This window comes from Daphnia magna, linkage group LG4 (genome assembly GCF_020631705.1).
Source record: "Daphnia magna isolate NIES linkage group LG4, ASM2063170v1.1, whole genome shotgun sequence".
In the NCBI taxonomy this organism is placed as follows: domain Eukaryota; kingdom Metazoa; phylum Arthropoda; class Branchiopoda; order Diplostraca; family Daphniidae; genus Daphnia; species Daphnia magna.
Genome location: NC_059185.1, coordinates 7779909 through 7799365, shown reverse-complemented (window position 1 = coordinate 7799365; position 19457 = coordinate 7779909). Strand labels below are relative to the sequence as shown.

General features: G+C 39.3%; 2 protein-coding genes, 2 long non-coding RNA genes and 1 pseudogene across 6 annotated transcripts; 4 read left to right on the top strand and 1 right to left on the bottom strand.

Annotated features, from left to right (window-relative positions):
* Window positions 1–1458: 1458 nt before the first annotated feature.
* Window positions 1459–2002, top strand: LOC123471632. Its single transcript, XR_006646430.1, has 2 exons — window positions 1459–1739; window positions 1798–2002. It is a non-coding gene; the product is annotated as an uncharacterized LOC123471632 (long non-coding RNA).
* LOC123471633 lies at window positions 1712–2620 on the bottom strand. Its single transcript, XR_006646431.1, has 2 exons — window positions 1975–2620; window positions 1712–1803 (listed from the first exon to the last, which is right to left on the bottom strand). It is a non-coding gene; the product is annotated as an uncharacterized LOC123471633 (long non-coding RNA).
* A 231-nt stretch (window positions 2621–2851) lies between these two features.
* LOC123471359 lies at window positions 2852–3921 on the top strand (annotated as a pseudogene).
* Window positions 3922–6341: 2420 nt separating this feature from the next.
* Window positions 6342–9123, top strand: LOC123471031 (equilibrative nucleoside transporter 1-like). Of its 2 annotated transcripts, XM_045171853.1 has the most exons (13): window positions 6342–6534; window positions 6593–6776; window positions 6853–6934; window positions 6997–7151; window positions 7237–7331; window positions 7419–7469; window positions 7538–7630; window positions 7718–7857; window positions 7924–8067; window positions 8136–8250; window positions 8333–8418; window positions 8494–8693; window positions 8762–9123. In XM_045171853.1, exons 2-13 carry the CDS (start codon window positions 6598–6600, stop codon window positions 8871–8873), a joined length of 1452 nt encoding a protein of 483 aa, XP_045027788.1. In that variant the 5' UTR covers window positions 6342–6534; window positions 6593–6597; the 3' UTR covers window positions 8874–9123. The 2 variants fall into 2 exon arrangements, with proteins under 2 accessions (XP_045027788.1, XP_045027787.1); XM_045171852.1 differs by having other exon boundaries at window positions 6343–6776.
* Window positions 9124–10173: 1050 nt separating this feature from the next.
* Window positions 10174–15844, top strand: LOC116920579. 2 transcript variants are annotated; one of them, XM_032926722.2, is made up of 5 exons: window positions 10174–10452; window positions 13601–13665; window positions 13736–14001; window positions 14075–14177; window positions 14266–15844. In XM_032926722.2, exons 2-5 carry the CDS (start codon window positions 13646–13648, stop codon window positions 15122–15124), a joined length of 1248 nt encoding a protein of 415 aa, XP_032782613.2. In that variant the 5' UTR covers window positions 10174–10452; window positions 13601–13645; the 3' UTR covers window positions 15125–15844. The 2 variants fall into 2 exon arrangements, with proteins under 2 accessions (XP_032782613.2, XP_032782614.2); XM_032926723.2 differs by lacking the exon at window positions 13601–13665 and having other exon boundaries at window positions 10176–10452.
* Window positions 15845–19457: the final 3613 nt, after the last annotated feature.

Sequence of the window (19457 nt, the reverse complement as noted above, 5' to 3'; positions counted from 1 at the left end):
ACATAAAAATGTTCAACGAAATTTTTAAATTTAGAATTAGGTAGTCTTAAAACTGCAGATTCTTTTAAAGTTTTCAAACCTTTACTTGTTACACAAATTAAAAGGTTTTTTTCTTCAAAACCTTCACAAATAACACAACACTTCACTATTTCACTGTCTTCCATGATTGTTTTTATCACTATTACTTTACACTTCAGAAATAAAACAAATTAATCACTCGCGGTTATACAAGACGCAATCAATAACAATAACAAAACGTAGGACTTTTAGTCGAGTAAAAATTGCAGCGGCCACCCAAAAAATGTCACCCTGGCGGGTGTATTGTAAAACATTTGGGAATTTTGAAAAAGGGTAGTTTTTTCTAATTTAAATTATTTTTCTGCTGTGTTATTCTCATAAAATCTAATAAATGCAAAGTAAACTAGGTTATATGGGCTAAAAAACTAGAGTATTTGGGGATTTTAATGTTATTTCGTTTATATGCAGCATCAATTTTAAGATGACTTGTACCGCCATAAGCGCCGTGTTAAACACGGCGAAACAATTTATACGCGGAAACCGATTTGAGTAACTCCTAAATTCACAAAAAAATAGTAAATCTACATAAAAAACATTGAAATTTGAAACACACGTTTATTAACATATAAAGTTTGATTACATGTACTCAAAACAATAAAATATTTACAATTAGACCCCCATTTCCGATTTTCAAATTTTCAATTGCAAATTTATATGTGATCCCACAGTACGATTTTGTACGGGTTTTTTACACTTCCTTAAACAGTAAGTATAAATAGTGCTCATTTAAAAAATTTCAAATTACTAATTGTCCTAGGTATACCCCCCTTTTTCAGCTAAAATGACCATACTATTAGGTCCATCGCAAAACAAGATTTTCCCTGTCAGATTGAGATACCCACAGCGAGTTGAGTCTAGTGATAGATGCACAAATTGTTTAGTCATTCAACGATAAAGTAATGATAGCTTATTTATGCATTTACAAATAGTAGACTTATGTTCAATAATATATTTTGCAGATGCCTCGCAATTATATACGCAAAACTGTAAAAGATGAACATCAAGAGGAGAAACTAAAAATTGCAATCTGTGAAGTGTTGTCAGGAAGATCCTCAATAAGAAAAGCAGCTGAAAGATATGGCTTGGCCAAGTCGACAATTGGATCTTACTCAAAACGACACCACGCGTGTGGTTTGATACCTCCTGTAAATATCAAACGACCACAACACGCAACTCAAATCATTGCTGCAGCACTTGAGACGGAATTATCGGAATATTTGAAGGAATGTTCCCTCATAAGCCACGGCTTAAGTATAGAGGTTTTTCCATTTGGTTCGTGTAAGTAGAGGGAAAAGTCGTGCGGCTAGTCGACTAGTGCGCACCATGGCGGGGGATAGCCGAAACTTGCTGCAGACTTTGCTTGATCCATCCAATAGACACCGTAAGGCCATGTACTGTAACCTGTCAGGCTGTCAGCAGCAAAAGTGAAACCTGTTTGATTTCTTAAGTGTTTAAAATGACAAAAGCTTTTTGTTTGATATGTTCAACTTATCGAAAAAAAAGAGATCGCCGAAGTTTTTTCAAAGTGCCAGAATGCAACATTAACAGTAATTCAATTGAGAAAGAACTCATTGAAAGAAGAAGAGCCGAGTGGTTGAAGTTGTCAAAAAGGAATTATAATATATCCCAACTATTTGTTTGCTCTGATCATTTTGTTTCAGGTTTATTTCATATTACATTTGTAATCGTTTACGTAGAATAACAGTTATGTTTTTTTAGGGAAACCTGCATATGTGTATAAAACTGAAGACATAGACTGGGTTCCTACTAAGAATCTCAAAACTCAACCAGACAATGTTCCTAACCTGTGTATTAGTAATGAAGAAAGTTGAATTACTATAATTATCTTGATAATATTCTGAATGTAAACAACAATAACATTTTGGTTGTACGTACCCTGCAATACAATCACAAAAAGCAACAATCACTTTGCCATCATTTTGTAAAGCAGCTCAAGGTCTTGCTTTTGGCAAGTTTAAAGACTGAGAATGGGTAACATGAGTACGAATCAACACAACCAAATTAGAAAGAGTAAGTGCCAATAACTTGTCAGTGAAAGTGTTTGACAAGTATTGTTCAGAGTCTAAGTTTTTGTAAGCTTCACGTCGTCCCTCTTCATCTTTGTTTTTCTCAAAAACCAAATACTGAACTAGGTGATATTTTTCAATGGAAGGGATAATTGTTTTTAAAATTTTTCCACACTTGAAAAGTGGAAGTGGTATTGCCAAAGGACACTTTAGATGTTCTAATTGTTGGTAGTAATATTTCCGATCTTCTTCTACCACGGACAATGCAAAAGGGGACAAACGATATTTAAAAATTTCTGTGGACATGAAAATTTCATGGAAATAAACACTTAAGAAATCAAACAGGTTTCACTTTTGCTGCTGACAGCCTGACAGGTTACAGTACATGGCCTTACGGTGTCTATTGGTTGGATCAAGCAAAGTCTGCAGCAAGTTTCGGCTATCCCCCGCCATGGTGCGCACTAGTCGACTAGCCGCACGACTTTTCCCTCTACTTACACGAACCAAATGGAAAAACCTCTATAGAAGACACACGGGGCATTTTATATTCATTCGCAGTTGCAAACCAGATCAGCATTCCGGATAATTGGAAGAAACATGAAAGGGCGTCTAAAGATTGGTTATCCAATTTTTTAAAATGAAACAAATCACTTTCTATTCGAAAACCAGAAGCCACAAGCCAAGCGAGGGCTGCAGGTTGTAATAAACCTGTCGTCATGCAGTTTTTCGATAATTTGTCCGCACTCATGGCAAAACATCATTTCAAGCCTAATGAAGTATGGAATTGTGACTAAACTAATGACACCACAGTTAACCAACCTCCAAAAATGAAAACGAACGAAACAAGTAAGTTCATAAGTTGTCTTATTACGTCTCACATATACTAAACTTGTATTTATATGCAAAGGTGCAGCAGAAAGTTTCAGCGGAACGGGGTGTGAATGTCACAATGCTTGCGTTCATAAATGCTGCCGGAGGCTCTGTTCCCCCTGTATTTGTTTTCCCTAGAAAATTTTTTTTCCAACTATGTTTGAAGAAGGGCCACTTGGCTGCCTGGGATTAGCACATGAACCTGGATGGATGACTGGCCAAAATTTTCACGCATCCCTCGTACATTTTCACACCTTCGTGAAGTCATGCAAGACAAGGCCGGTGTTGCTAATCATGGACAACCATAGCAGCCATCTGGACTTTCAAGCTGTTAACTTCGCAAAGAATAATGGAATCGTTCACTTAACACTACCCCCTCATTGCTCTCATGTGCTGCAGCCACTTGATGTGACGGTGTTTGGCCCATTTAAGAAGGCAATTGGTGAGTGCCAAAATGATTGGCTTTTTCAAAATCCTGGTGGCAGGATTTCAATCAAGGAAATTGATGCCTTGTCCAGACGACCGTACCAACAGACATTCACGCCGGACAAAATAATAAAAGATTTCGTGACAACGGGCATATGCCCATTTAGTAGATTCGCTATTCCTGATGCTCGCTATGCTCCTTCGTTGGTCACTAACCGTCCAGGTAATATGACATATACAATTTATTTTGTCTTCATGATCTCCAACGTGCTGTTTTCATATTTCAGCTCCAACCGATGACGCTGTATCCAGTACACCAGCTCCCGTATCAGCAATAGGTTTGCCAATTGATTCCGGGACAGAAGCTATACCAGTTGATGCGGGGACTACTGCGGTTCTTCCAATTAATGCGGTGACAGCAGCTCTACCAATTGAAATGGTTGCCCCAGCACCCAGACGGCACAAAACATGCCTTAGGAGCTCCTATGGAGTATTTCGTGGGAGGGATGGGACATACTAGGGAATGCCTATAAGCTGTCCGAAACGAATCTCCTGATGCTCCTGGTGTCACTCCTCACAAGCTCCAACGGATCTCCCGCTTCCTAAAGACTACCTTATAACCTCCTAGGTGTATCCCATTTGTATCTACACATTTTTATATACTTCATTCCCAGTAAGTTTGTACCCTTATTTTAAAATTAGAAAACATAAACATTTGCAAAGATTTCTGTATTTGTACATTTCTTTGTTTTACATAAAAAGAAAAATGACTTGGAAACTTGAAAATTGACTTAGGACCTTATTGATCCATAGGATCTTCGTAAGTAGCTGGAGATATTCCTTTTCGGTCCTGGAGATATTCCTTTTTTTGAATGATTACGTTATAGGTGGACAAAGTTTGTTCGTAGTCCTGCACCTGACCTTCCACAACTGCAAAGGGGGGATGAGCCCAGTACAAAAAGTTGTTCGTAGTCCTGCACCTGACCTGCCACAACTGTAAAGAGCTAGGTGATGAGCCCAATACAAAAGTTGTTCGAAGAAGTCCAGTCAGTGGCTGCTAATATACCAATATCATAATATGAAATAGTACTTAAGTAATTGAATTTAAGTAAAACAATTTACCTACTGGTAGCTGCAATTTACAATCGACGACTTGGGAGAACAAGAATTCTCACAGACACTCCCGAAAAAGATCTCATCGAACAGGAACACAAGAAGATGGAAGAAAAGAAAAGGAAAGTTGGTGAAAGTAAAATATAAAGAAAGGCTTGGAGAATGGAAAGAAGAAAGTAATTCGTGAATTGCTACCTAAAAAGAAACGAGTGGCTACGCAGAAGATTTCGAATGAAGACATTTCAGAGAATGATGATTATTTGGAAGCACCAGTCCCCCCATCTTTAAGTCAACGAGTTAGTAAAACCGGCCGAGTGATAATTCGGGAGATTGATTGTATTGAGTGAGATTTTTTGTACCCCAAATAAATGCTTTTGCCAAAATGTTAACATAGAAGCCGTCGTGATCTTGATTAGTCATGTGTGTTTGTATTACGGGAAACCGCGTCAAATGTTACAAAATGTCTTACAAAGAAATTGTCAGTTCGTTTCTGTTTATTGTTATTTGTGTATCACATTTATTCCAGAAGTCAAATAAACAAGGTTTTTCATGAAAATTACCCTTTTGTTTTATTCATCCTGCATTACTAGTTTTATTGGGAAAAAGGTATAATCATACATCGTATAAATAAGGTATAATCAGTATTTGTTCAGGATCTGGCGTTTACGTATTAAATTTGGCGCTTTTGTTCGGCTCCGCCCAAGCTCCGCCCAAGTTCCTCCCCTTTCTTGTCCAATATTACCACGAAAATTGTCCAGAGTGACCTCAGACCTCCATCCTCCACTATAAAACCAATTGCGGATAAACTATAGGACGCACAATTTTTTTTTTGACTACTTATTTTATGAGAATGACGCAGCTACAACATGGTGTACACAAAATAATTATATCTTATCTAATTACGACACAGTGAGAAATTAAGCGGTAAAAAAATTTCCAACTTTTTCCGTGTTTTTTTATTTCGTGAATAACTCCAAAATAAATACACGGACGTTTATAAAACTAACTGACCATCAAGATAATACACATAACATACATTAAATTCAGCACATTACAGTGATTTATACTATTTATTATTTCACTGTCCAACATGGCCCGGTGTCCCAAGTGGGTCCGGTCTCCCCTAGATGAATGTGTCTGGGGGAGAAATTTGGGAACAATTGGGCAACAATCTAATCCTTGTTTCCACATAGAATTGGGAATTGAATAGGGACACTCACTATTTAACAATTTTAACTTATCTAAGTAACGAGTTTTCGCATCACTTAGGCCTACGAGTCCATTTTCATAGTCGGAACACGACAAAGTTTTACACTCAAACAAAAAACAAAACGGTGAATAACGTGAAACGAAACACTAACTTTTTCAACGAAACTTTTAAATTTATTCATATTTCGCACAACAAAATACAGTCATAGCAGACAGAATCGGCCGTCGAATGCTGCGTTGTGCGATAAAATTAAATGCAAAAAAAGATGTCGAACAGTAGGGCTCGGCCCCGATCACATTCTAATCGGGGACACCGCTAAGCTTCCCCATTTCCCGAGACAAAAATTTTTTTTTTTCGAATTTTCGAGACAGGGAAAATGGGGAAAAATAAAACATTTTAAGAACGTAGGTTACCCAACCACTAAAAATATGAAATAATTCACATGATATGCTGAATTTTTGTGCTTAATTTGCATGTGCATACCAAAGTGATACCGTGCATGATTTCATTAAAAATTACGGTGTGTGAAGCATTGGATCAGTAGGGAAACCCAAAATTATTATCTTAGCGGACTCAGCGCCACCATGCGGCACGTCACGCGCATCGCTACCTCCCGTCCTCTCAGCCTTATGGCCCCCTTCGTGGTCTTCCACCTCGTTGTCTATGCTATAACTCTGGTAATATGTCATGGAAATAATCGTGGAAATGGAAGGAGTGTCATCGCAATAGACTTTATTTCAGATTAGAGCAGTCTATTTGCTTGAAAGTGTCTTGTAAATTTAGAACCCATGGAGTGTTAAAAAAATCCATGTAAACCAAGTCTTAGATTTTACACAACGATTTTCATCCTTATTCTTGGAGTTATAAGCTGCCATGCCCAAAAACAAAAGCTGTGTAAATGGGGCACACCAGGAAGATGCAGATCTTCTAGTTGATACCGATTTTATTCAAAATTCTTTGAATAACGATGGAAGGATAGTGATTTCATCAACTGGTTCGATTCAAGACGAGCAAAATGATGTCCTTATCAACCATAGTGAACCTGTGGACAGGTCTTCATTATACATGTTTTAATGTTTAGGAAAAATGTTTTAAAATAAATTTCGTCTATTTCCTTTGAGATTGCAGATATTTTGGTGTTTACATTTTGTTCTATTTCCTTGGAATGGCAACTTTGTTGCCATGGAACTTCTTTATTACAGCAAACGGGGTAAATTTTGGTTCTAAAGTATCCCAATCTCCACTGATTAATACTGTTTGCTTTAATAACAGTATTGGATGTATAAACTTAGAGATTTAAACACAACTTCTTCCGGGAACGCATCGCATCTCTCTCCACTGCAACTAGGATTTACCTCCTACTTATGTGTTACCTCACTGGTCCCTAGTACAGTGGTTCTAGTTCTAAATGCTTTCGTGGGACATAAGTAAAAAAATAACAGTTCTTCCCAAAACTTATAACTAAGCAGCAACATTAAAATATTGGCTTGTACAAATACCCAATGTTTTCAGATTTTCTTTCAAACTCCGAATTGCTGGTGGTCTGTTTGGTGTAGTTTTGTTGTTTACTTTTACAACAGCCCTTGTTGAATTGGATACAGATCCATGTAAGTGAATACTTTTTTTTAATCCCCTTATTTTCTAAATAAATGTTTATGGTTGTTCTATAATAAATTCACAACTTTGTCTTACAGGGCAGATGTACTTCTACTTCATTACTTTAGTAAGCGCCTTCTTCATTAACGGTAAAATACTCAAATACTATCATTGCTTTGTCTCAATATTTGGTTATTCTTAAATGGTTTATTTGTAGTTGTCAGTTCCATATTTCAAGGTGGCGTATGTGGTCTTGCTGGGAAGTTCCCCATCGGTTATGTTAATGCAGTCATTAGCGGTCAAGCTCTAGGTGGGTCCAAATATAAAATTATGCAATTTAAAATTCAGTTACTACAAAAGCATTCAACTAATGCACGAATCAAAATTTATTTCATAGGTGGTATATTTGCTTCACTCGCTAATATAGTGTCTATCGCCGTCGGTGCATCTCCTACTCAAAGTGCGTTCTTATACTTCATGGCAGCGGATTTTACCCTTGTTTTATCATTCTGCTTGTACATGGCTCTTTCATCGACAGTAAGCAAGCTTTGCTGTTTGTTTTTTGACGGTTTCTGCAACTCCTTTTTAAAATTTTCTCAATAGAATTTCTTTGTCTTTTACTCACATTGTGAAAGAACACCTTCCAATCAAAGTGATTCGTTGAAAGAAAGTGATCTCGTGGAAGACCAGGAAGACGAAGTGCTCATCATTAACACAGGAATTTCTTATCGTAGGATTATTGTACAGGTGAATTATTAGCACCATTGTTTCCTTCCATTTCTTACATCTTGCGCTAACCTGTAAATTTATGTCAGATTTGGCCGTATCTCTTCTCAATTATGTTAGTGTACGTCGTTACGTTGTCACTATTTCCTGCCGTAAGCGTATTAATACGATCTTCAAGTTATGGCCAGGGATTTCTTTGGAATGGTATGTATATCACGTGATGCAATAGAAAGAAAACGCTTCTTGAAATCTACCGATTAATCGAGCATGTTTTGGGGATTGATAGACATTTACTTTACTCCCGTCGCGTGTTTCCTACTCATGAGTATTGGTGATTACATTGGACGTACGTCAGCAGGAATTATACCAATGGTATTTCATAGTACTAGAAATAATGAAACGAAGCCGTCATAAAAAATTTTTAATTAATTTTTTCCATCACCATAGCCATCGAACGTTAAAATGTGGACGTGCATACTCTCTGTTATGCGATTGGCATTCATCCCACTGATGATAATGTGCAATGCCCAACCTCGATTCCATTTGCCTGTATTAATTCCAAACGATGCTGGATTTGTACTTGTTATGGCTCTTTTTGCGTTTTCGAATGGTTACTTGAGTGTGATTCCGTTTGCGCAGGCACCAAGGTATCGGCCGTTTAAATAACTGCGATAATCCAGTTACTCGTTTACTAATGCTATAATTGATTTTACAGGTGTGTAGAAAAAGAAGAGCAAGAAACTGCCTCTTCCCTCATGGCAGCCGGACTCGGTATTGGTTTGGCAGTTGGCGGGGCTCTCAGCAGTGTTATTGTTCGGATTCTGTGATGTTACATTCGTTGTCTAGTATCCTGTGGCCGTTGGTGGACATTATGATCAGTCCATTAAATGTAGCCTACGGCAAAGCACGGGCATCATAGCCAGAGCCTGCTACGTCTAATTATGACATTATGGCTCTCCCTCCTTTTTTTTTTTCTTTTTTTTTCTTTGTGTATGTGTTTGGGTTCTCTCGTTCCTTCTGTATGAAGTCTGTTCTCTTTTTTTCTTTTCCGTCGGTAATAATAGCCCAACTACCAGACTGGCCTCCATTCTTTCTATATTTTTCCCCCTCGCTCTTTCTCTTTTCTTGAGACACACAGAGAGAAAGAGGGGGAAGGGGATACGAATAGCAGGGAGCAGGTAACACGAATGGTAAAACAGAACAAGGTTTGAAATTAAGCCTCTGGCAAAATGAGAGAGATCAAAGAGACAAAGGCTTTGCGCGAGACGGATGCCAGCTAGATGAATGTTAGAGGAATACCCAAACCAAGAATGGCAAAGTACACATGCCTAATGCCAAGTTACGTCACTAAGTAAATCCACTATACCACGAGTAATGTTCAATGCTGAGCTGGCGGCGTTTTAAAGAAACACGACTGTGGCAACAACCAAGATACGCAGCCTGCGGTCAGAAAAATCATCAAGAAATTTGCTTATTCCTGATACACCTAGGTCGTCAGCGGTACGCACCTGGAGCTATACGAAGTCATGCAACTGGAACATCTGAAAGATTTTTCTATAGCAACTGTAAAGAATCTGCTTGCATGAATGTATTTCGCTCAGAAGGTTATTAGACAATAAGTTAGAAATACAGTACATAACTCGAACAAAAAATATTGCGCAACTGTCGCATTAAGTTCTTGATTACATCTTAACCTCGAATAAACAACTTTATTTTAGAAAAAGCGCCAACAGAAGGCAGTAGACGTTCGATCAATACCATACGGTCGTACCCTTACCTTATTGTACAAAAAACTGTGTCGTGAGCATGCTGGATCAATACAATCCAAATGAGAAGAAACTTCCATGCAGATCTGGCCTATGATTTGATACGACGAAAGCAAGATCATTGGATTTTTACAGTATAAATTTCTATTCAAAGTTTGAAATAAAAAGGTGCAGATAGATAATTGAGATGTTTTACGATTGCTGCATAAAGATTGGGGAGAAATACGTCTTAAAAAGAGGAGGGTACCTCGTATCCGCGCTATTCTCCTAAGTATCGATCTTTTGGGGGAATCGGAGAGGCGGGCTATCGTCCAAACAAGTCGTAAAGAAGAAACCCACGACCAGCGAACAAACCTGAGCGCTTCTCGAGGGCAAAGGGGCGCATGCCGATCTCTTCATTCTTTCGTAGATGTTCATAGAGTGGTGACGTGTGCAGCAAGGCAGGTCGTTGAGGTAGACAAGGTGGCCAAACAATTCACCTGCTTCACTCCTTCGATTACGGATTCCTATTGCAAGAAAAAAATCGAATTGAAGTTTTACATGGCTCGTCTTTTGTGGCCAGAATCCTAAACTGAGCGTCAGTCTCTTGCCATCTTAAGCTGCTGTAAGGAGTTACGGAGGATTTCTGCTTGGAAAATTGGTAAGTAACCCTGTACATTGGTAGAAAATGATTAAGACAAGTAACATTGCCTGATTCCTTTTCGTGGTATTATGAGTATTTGGCACTCATTTGTTGATTCAAGCTATTTTTACTGGGACGCAAGTAAGATGTCCAGGTGTTACAGAAATGACGAGCCTTTAAATTAGAATGTGTGTTTTTGACAATGTAGTTTTTCGTGTTCAATGTACCCGTGTTCTTTTGGATTTTTTTTATTCATTTACGTTTCCGCACTAATATTTAGATGTGTTTTCTTTTAGACTATATATTTTTTTAAATTATATTTTGATTTCGAGTTGTAAATTTAAAAACGTTTCTTTTGGTATTCATAAGTAAAATTCAAATGGATTAGGGCTTGGCTAATTTCACTATGAATGCAAATTCGATTATAAAGGGTCGCCTTCAACGAAAGGGTCGCCTTCAACGAAAGGGTCGTTTGACATTGATGTCTTGATAAACCTACCACTCAGTTATTTCCAACAGTTAAAAAAAGAATTCTCTCAACACAAAAGTAGGTGGGGTAGCGAGTCCTAGAGGGAAAGTTTCACCGTGGGTGGTAGTTGCTGGTCTTGAACAGTCAGCTGCCGCCTTCTACACTATCTCGACTATAATGTATGTATTCTGTCGATGCGCTTGAAGTTTACATGCTAAGATTAAATTGCCTATCCTTTCAATTTTTTTCTTCCCTCATTGGGTACATATTTAGTGGAATAAAGTACAAGAAAAGGATCGTTAAAATGACAAAATTTTGACCATTCATCAGCAGTGATCTTTATCCTTTCATGTCGAAGAATTTCTACCTGGGAAATGAAGCAATGGGAGCAAAAGATGCCGCTAACTGATGGGGTTTTGTCGTAGATCATGAGCGTCGCATGTTCCGCAAAATACTGTCTAGATCTCAATTTGGTCAGCACGTTAGCCACAGGAAGACCATGGAGTCTTGATCCTTTGAAGACCCTGTCTTTCTTTTTTTTTTTCTTTTTTTTTTACAAATGATAAAATGGGTGACAGAAAGAAACTACCACGATAACGGGACATGTACGGCACCAGCTGCGCATGTGTACTTAGCCCCCTATCTCAATTTATAATTAATGGCCGAACGCTAGCTGAACGAGAATCTGCTTTTGGCTGAAAGTGTTGCCAAAGTTAAGATGAATTGAACTGTTGCCTACCCCACTAACTTCTTTCCAACAGCTGGCATTTCCCTAAAGTCTCTTTATCAAATTTTCGAACTGCATTTGCTTACTCCTCTAGTGGAAAAATAATGAATGATGTATATATTTTTTGAATTTTCGGTTGATGCTGGTATCATCTCACCCACCCAAGAGTGGGAAATTTCCGTTGCCTAGGAGGTACCGTTATCGTCTTCTATCCCAGATCCAATATCAGGAGTTAACTTCTAATGAATTCTTTCGTAAGCAATCTGGTGAAAGTGATAGAAAGATTCTCGATCAATACTTTACGGCACCTATTGCGGGTGAAATACAATCGGTTAGTAGAGCTTCGCATACGGCCCCGAATAGTTTTGCTGGATTCCTTTATACTTTGCTTAGCTCCCAGCCCCTACATCTCCTCGAGCTCTTATTGCGATCGATAAAAGAGATGTTCCGAAATATCTTCCGAAAAATATACCGCGTAGACTGTCTAAAGCTAAAAAAGATGCATTTTAGTTGGATAAATATCAAGGCTATTATTCCGGTGGGGTTTATTTATATCAAAACTGAAAAAAAAGCATCGTGATCAACGGCAGTTTCCATTCCGTGTGCGTCGTTGTGCAAATGGGATGGCTCAAGCCGACGAGTAGTTGCATGTCTGAGAGAAATTTGGAATTCTACAATAAAGGAAGACAAGATGGCGCGCGTTTGGGTCGTCGGTTTGGTTTGTACATAATCGACCACCCAGGTAGAATTATGAACATAGGTTACCCATCCGTGGTGGAGGAACACGATAGGGCGGAAGTCCAGCCGACTCTATTTGTTCTTGCCCTAACAGTAGGAGAATTTCCTGAATATACAAGGTGTGGGGCAGGAAAGAGTTGACCACTTTAACGGTTAAAGGAAATATAACGTAAAGCCGCAAGTCGTTCCCCTCTTCTAGGTACAGTTTCCGAATCCCATATAGCTGTCAAAATCCGGCTTCAACATCTTTATTATTTATCTCTGCAGGTATTTAGTATTTCGAAGATGTATTCATCTGCTGCAGAATGTTCATCTAATTAACAGATAGAAAAATTAGCCTTTAAATTACTCCATAACTTGATGAAATTCCGTGTGGTTTCAAAACCAGACCCCCCCAATACAAACTCATGAAAATAAAATAAAAAATGGTTAGTTTGGTCAATTTCAACGATAGAGTTTCCTTGCCGCCCACCTCAAGCTATTAAACAATCATCTGCAACATTGTAGAAAATTTCTTCTGCCTAACATTGTGTTCGTGAGTTTGGAATTTAAAAGGTGGACGCCTCCGCGCCTCCACATGCAAAAATAAACATCAAAGTATGCGTTAGCTTTGAGCTTATATATGGCGAGTAGTTTTCACGTAATAGTGCCTAACATGCTTACTTTCAGCCTTGCTAACTGGTTATGACTTACCAATGCATGATACTTAAGTATAGCATCGATTTCTTTTTGCTCTTTCAAACCCAACAGAATCGAATAGTATGTCCGTGTTTGAGTGACCCTCCCCTTCCCTGTTTCATTATTTCTCTATCGAAGGTTCAAGGCGATGGGCATAAAAGGGTGGCTCATTCCGGCTCTTGACTGCAGCGCAGGTGTTTAAGCCATTTAAGAAAAGCACGAAGAAAAAAAAAAAAGAAAAAAGAAAAAATGGAATAAAGTAAAATAATGGAATAGAAAAGAATGAAAGACGAGGGAAGGAAAAGAAACGATAAAAAGCCACTAGCGACCCTTGTATCCACCCGACGTCTACACTACAGGTCATCATAAAAATGATGATCGCCTCGCGTGTCAGACCACTTCCTTTACCTTTTTACCTTTTTCTCTCTCTCTCTCTTTCTCCTTTCTTCTTTGTCCCATTTTTCTATCTAACATGTAAAAAATAAAGTATTTCATGCTTCCTCGACCATTTAAGTTAATACAAGTCGTGCTTACAGCATACTATGATTTCACAGCACAGCGGATAATTTTGTTGCTGATGCAAATTGCTGCGGTCTTGCATGAGCATTAGGCTTACATGGTGACATAAAAATATTCTGGTCCATCTTTCAAGACCATCATGTTTATTTTTTCATCTGCTTATTACTAAGTCAGGTGATGCTGATGGAAACGATGGACACTGTAGGCTGTGATTGGCTACTCAACGACTTGGGACCTCCCCCAGATGCCATTTTGCGAATCCCTCCACCTCCTCTTCCGCATTTCATCGACAGAGCTTATCTTCACGAGATGGCTTTAGCCGCGGCCGGTGATATCAACAGAGAGAATGATACGGTATTAGCAGCTCCGTGTCATTGGTGTCATTGGGCTCGACGGTTTGACCTGGTCGGCTCAGTTAGCGTAACATCGGGCACAGGTACATTATCATATGACGTACAGTATACAGTCAATGCTTTATTCGTTAGCGTTATTTTTATTTTTGAAAGCAGAAATGGCCCTTGAAGATACATGGTTTTTCGTCATTTTAGCATCGTGTTTGATGCTTACGCTTGGGGCGCTGCTTTCGGCTTTAATCTACTTGAGACTAAATGGGTAAGACATCAATTAACAAGGATAGGTGGCGTGGTGCCAGCCTTATAAACGTTCGATTATTTCAAGAAATTTTCATAAACATACGTAGGAAAATGTTGAAAGGTGCTTGGGATTTTGGAAGTTTTTTGACGGAGAACGGCTCCATTCTGATTGGCGGCAACGATAATGGTGTATCCCATATCGGAAGCGAGCGTCACCACAACACTGGAGCGATGATGCCAGTAAGAACAGTCGCCGACCACCAGACAGATAATAGCAAACTGGATTGCCAGGCAATCAGCTCCTCTGGCGATAGGGAAGAAGACTTCCGCCGCAACTGCAGCAGAGGTTCAGTTGCGCCTGCTGTTCAGCGACCCGTCACAACACCTTCGTCCTTTCCACCTTTGACACGCGCTTTGTGGGCTGCAGTCAAAACCTGCGAGGGCAATCATTACATTATAACGCACGCGCAACCTTTTGACCAGAAGCAGCAACGTTCATCGCTCCCCCTGACGGCTGGTCGTGATCTAGAACAACCAGACGAAGATTCCGCTGGTTATACCACTCTTCACCTCGGCGCCAGCACATCTTCAATGGCTGTTTCTAATGCTGAAAACCAAATGTATTACTGTTGCACCGACTTGATGATGATGCAGCAAACGCCTGCATTCAACGGAATGCAGCAGGTTACCTCCCTAGACGATTCTGCCAACGAACTTGGCTGCGAGAGCGCCCAGAATCCGCTCTATGTTAATATGTCTCCATTGCATCCTTTATCTAGCCCCAAAATGAATTATCCCCTTATCAACCCTATTTATCCATCTCCGTGTCGATTGCAACAGATGTCAACTCATGTGAGTAAACCATCAGCCGAGGAGAACACCATCAGAAATAACCACTTGACACATCAAGCGTACGATGCTTCAAATTGTTCCGTCAATGTCACAAGCCAATGTTCTCAGTCGTAGGTGTGGTTCTGTGTTACATTAACGCGTATCCACAAAGCGTGGTATGTTTGTTGTGTACGTTTCTCATATCGTTGCGTGGTCCTGTACATACACCTGTTTTGCAGACAAACCTATACCCAGCAGAAATACCATTGTGGTACACATATTTTCAAATAACGGACTTTCTTTAACATGTAAAATATATTTATTTATTGGTCGCACATGTATAATAACCTAGCCTTCTACCTGAATGAGATGCCCATGCAGAGCCGATAAAGGCGGCGTTTTAGTCTTCGTTGTACAATAATGAAAGGGCTGATGGCATATTTACGTATGTTATTAAATTATTGTATTTGAATGTGAGCTGTACAATGGATACTTTGATGTTTCCCTCGTTTTTTTGAATATTACTATTATTTTTCCATTGATAAATTTTCTTTTCAGGACCTCAATTTACAAATTAGTGTTAGCCAATTGAATACTATGAATATATAATGCTAGAACACTTTCAAATAGTGTATCAGATACATAGATAGATAGTGTTAGACTAGATTTAACTCATATGGGATGTAGTCATTACTATTGTTAAGTTTCAAAGTTCGTTCTATCTGCCCTCACTATTTTTATAAGGAAGCTCTTGTTTTGGGATCCGACGTAGTTCTCTACCGCTGTACTACACACAAGAAATTTGTCGAAAAAAAAAACGCAAAAACATTGAATAAAATACACTTTTAAATTTTACGCTACACACTTTCACAATAGTAAAGATAAGAGTCATCCTAGTGGATAAAACGCTTGCAACGCTTAATTATAGCGTTAGAAGTGATTAGAGTCGTCCCCGGTTAGCCTTAACCCGGATTACCCACGGATCGCCACGGGTAGTTCCGGGTAGTCTCGGGTAATCCCCATCTCCTACTCCTAGTAATACAGAGAATTTAAATAATTTCGTTGCGGGAAAACTATAAGTCCGAAACAAATTAATTTTACAGAAATGGAAAGGTCTAATGAAAAGCTATCCATTTCAGTAAAATGTCTGAAAAAAATGTTCTAAGACAACATTTTTTGGAAAAGAATGATATTTTTTACTTCCTTTTTTCTATTGGGATGAGTATATCTGTACAGCGCAAAAACTCCAAATAGCTTGTTGTTCGAAAATTTTTTGTTTATGAAAATTTATTTGTTTTGGACTTTTCCACAAAAATTGTTTAAATTTTACGTATTTCAGGGAGATGGGGATTACCTGATACCCGTCGAACCGAACCGACCAACACAAAAAATTGTGAAACGGGTTACTACTCGAGTAACTATTTTTAAAGCAATAATTTTGCAAAAATTGACAGATCTTTTCAAGAGCTCTTCATTCCCGTTATTTATTTACATTTAGAACTTATAGTTTACCGATAAAAATTAATTTAATATCACGACCCGTCAAACCACACCGACAAAATATATCCTATCGGTTTACTACTCAAATAGGTCCTTTTTAAGCAAAAATTAAAGAGATTTAAATAGCAGGATAGCCTTCATCGTGGGACATCCATTTCTGTAAAATTTGTTTATTTTCGGACTAATATGTTTACCGATCAACATGATCTCAACTGCTCAATGGAAATTGGTTAGTTGTGCCCGCCACCGCCAACTGTAAAGTTTTGAAAATGTCAGATGAAGATGAGGTGAGAATGTGTGTTTAAGAATTAGGGAAGAAGTGCGACGGAAAAGAGAGGCTGAAACGTGCAAGAAATGTTGGTAGAGCTAAAAAAGTACAGTACCCACACAAAGTTTGGAAACACGACGAGTTTTTCCGCGCTTTTAACACGGCGGCTTATGGGCCGAAGTGTCTGCCTTTTTTACGCGATAACTCACGTTTGAGTTATCGCAAAGCAAATCCAAAAAAATCCTTTTGTTAAGGAAACAATTTCCTTTCACCATGAATTTTTTGAAATTTTTTTGAATAGAAGTTTAGCCCCAAAGTCATAGGTATAAAGTTTGGAAACATCGGCGCGCTCGCCATATGTTTCCATGCTAAAGTGTATGTTACTGAAAAAATTATTAAAAATTCCAATATATGAATTTTTACTTGAAACTTTTACAAACGGTAGACGACATAGTCGTCTACATTTTGACAAAGTTTCAATTTTTTTTGATGAAAGGCTAATTTTGCCGATTTTTAAAATAAACAATGCCGATCAATCTTTCGTGGCGAGGGGACGAAATCCTAGCCCGGGGGAAGAATGGAAGGGAAAAGCAAAAGGGGAAGAAAGGGGGAACAGAAGTTCCGACGTACGTTTTATTAAAAAAATCGGCAAAAATCAGCCTTTCATTTAAAAAAATTGAAACTTTGTCAAAATGTAGACGACTATGTCGTCTACCGTTTGTAAAAGTTTCAAGTAAAAATTCAATTTTTAATAATTTTTTCAGTAACATACACTTTAGCATGGAAACATATGGCGAGCGCGCCGATGTTTCCAAACTTTATACCTATGACTTTGGGGCTAAACTTCTATTCACAAAAATTTCAAAAAATTCATGGTGAAAGGAAATTCTTTCCTCAACAAGAGGATTTTTTTGGATTTGCTTTGCAATAACTCAAACGTGAGTTATCGCGTAAAAAAGGCAGACACTTCGGCCCGTAAGCCGCCGTGTTAAAAGCGCGGGAAAACTCGTCGTGTTTCCAAACTTTGTGTGGGTACTGTAGGTGTAAGTTTATTATCGGTTTTAGCACAGACTACGAAGTAAAAGACCGCGATGGGCGCCATAAGGCTGAGAGGCAGTCGGTTCGTGTTTGTTTTCCTGTTTTCCCTACTGAACCAATGTTTCACACACCAGCTTTTTCAGGTGTAATTTTATTTTTATTACCTATATTTATGTATATTAATTATTTTTTCCCCTTTTTTAGTTCCTGTGAATTATTTAAATTTTTTTGTTTTAAGCCTGGTCCTCCCTAAAACAATGCTTTATTCCCACCCCCCTTTTTGTATTTTTGAGAACCATTAAAACAAATCGTGCAGCACAGCATAGTCTACGCGTAATTGTTTACATTACAAGAGTTTACTACAGGACACTACCATGAGTTCGGCCCATTCCTTGGTATAGGCCAGACGTGTTCTCTGCAGCTCCTACTGCTCCCCGCGACTGTGTTAAATTTAATTCATTACCCAATTATCTCGCCCACCCCCAACGGAACTCCGCGCAATAATCCCTCGCCCTCTCATATAGGGCTCGGCCCCGATCACATTCTAATCGGGGACACCACTAAGCTTCCCCGATTAAAATAAATCGGGGAAGTTCGGTGCGGGGATTTCTTTTTTCGGTGCGGAACGGTGCTATAATCGGTGCTGCACCAATAGCACCGCTTCAGCCAAAGGTGGTTAGTCTTACAAGTGACCTTGAGTTCTGATAGGCCAACGAGAATCACGTGACTAGGGTCACATTTTGTTCTTGTTGGCCGCAGGGCAGCTGCCAATTTTGATCACTATTCATTGATAATCGGGGAAGGCAACGATCACCGATATCACCGCACCGAGCACCGAAATCGCTTCCCCGATTAAGATTATCCCCGCACCGGATCGACTAAAAAGCTCCCCGATTGGCGCGGGGCCGAGCGCTACTCTCATACAACAAAACCTCATTGTGTGTCCAGTGCCGCGCATAGTAACAACGGAACAATTTATAGGGCCACCCCTCCCCCCTCGAAAACACTCCGCAACCCGGAGGCCAACATGACACCGGTAATACTGAAATTATGTGACAATGGTCCCAACTTCAAACAAATGGCGATAGCAGAACGCGAAGCCATGCAAATGGAAATCCTCAACAGCTACGGAGATCCAAAAGACAGTATGGTGCTTACAGGAGGCGATCTGTCAATATCCCCCATACAACTTATCTCAACAAACTGCTCTACTAGGGATAAAAGCTCTCGGTGGCAAACCTATCAAAGGCACCCACCCCAACAGCTCGGCGGCCATAAAAAATGGCGTCATATTTGTAGTCACAATTAATGACAAGGAGGAAGACATTTTAAAGGCCCTAGCAGGACAAGACGTAACCAACGGGAAGCGCCTTCCAATAAGAGGTAGCCTAGACAACTGGTCTGAAACGGTCATCCTAACCTTCTCGACTACCATACCAGAGAGGGTCAAAATAGCCTCTATGAGCTCCCCCGTGCAAATATCAATCCCCACCCCATTCAGATGCAGAAACTGCTTCCGCCTAGGCCACACTATCACCAGGTGCAGCAATAAATCCCACAGCTGTCAAAAATGCGGAAAATCCCACCTGCCTGTCGAAGAGTGCCACACTCAGTGCATAAACTGCGGAAGCAATTCCCACGACTCAACTAGCTACATCTGCC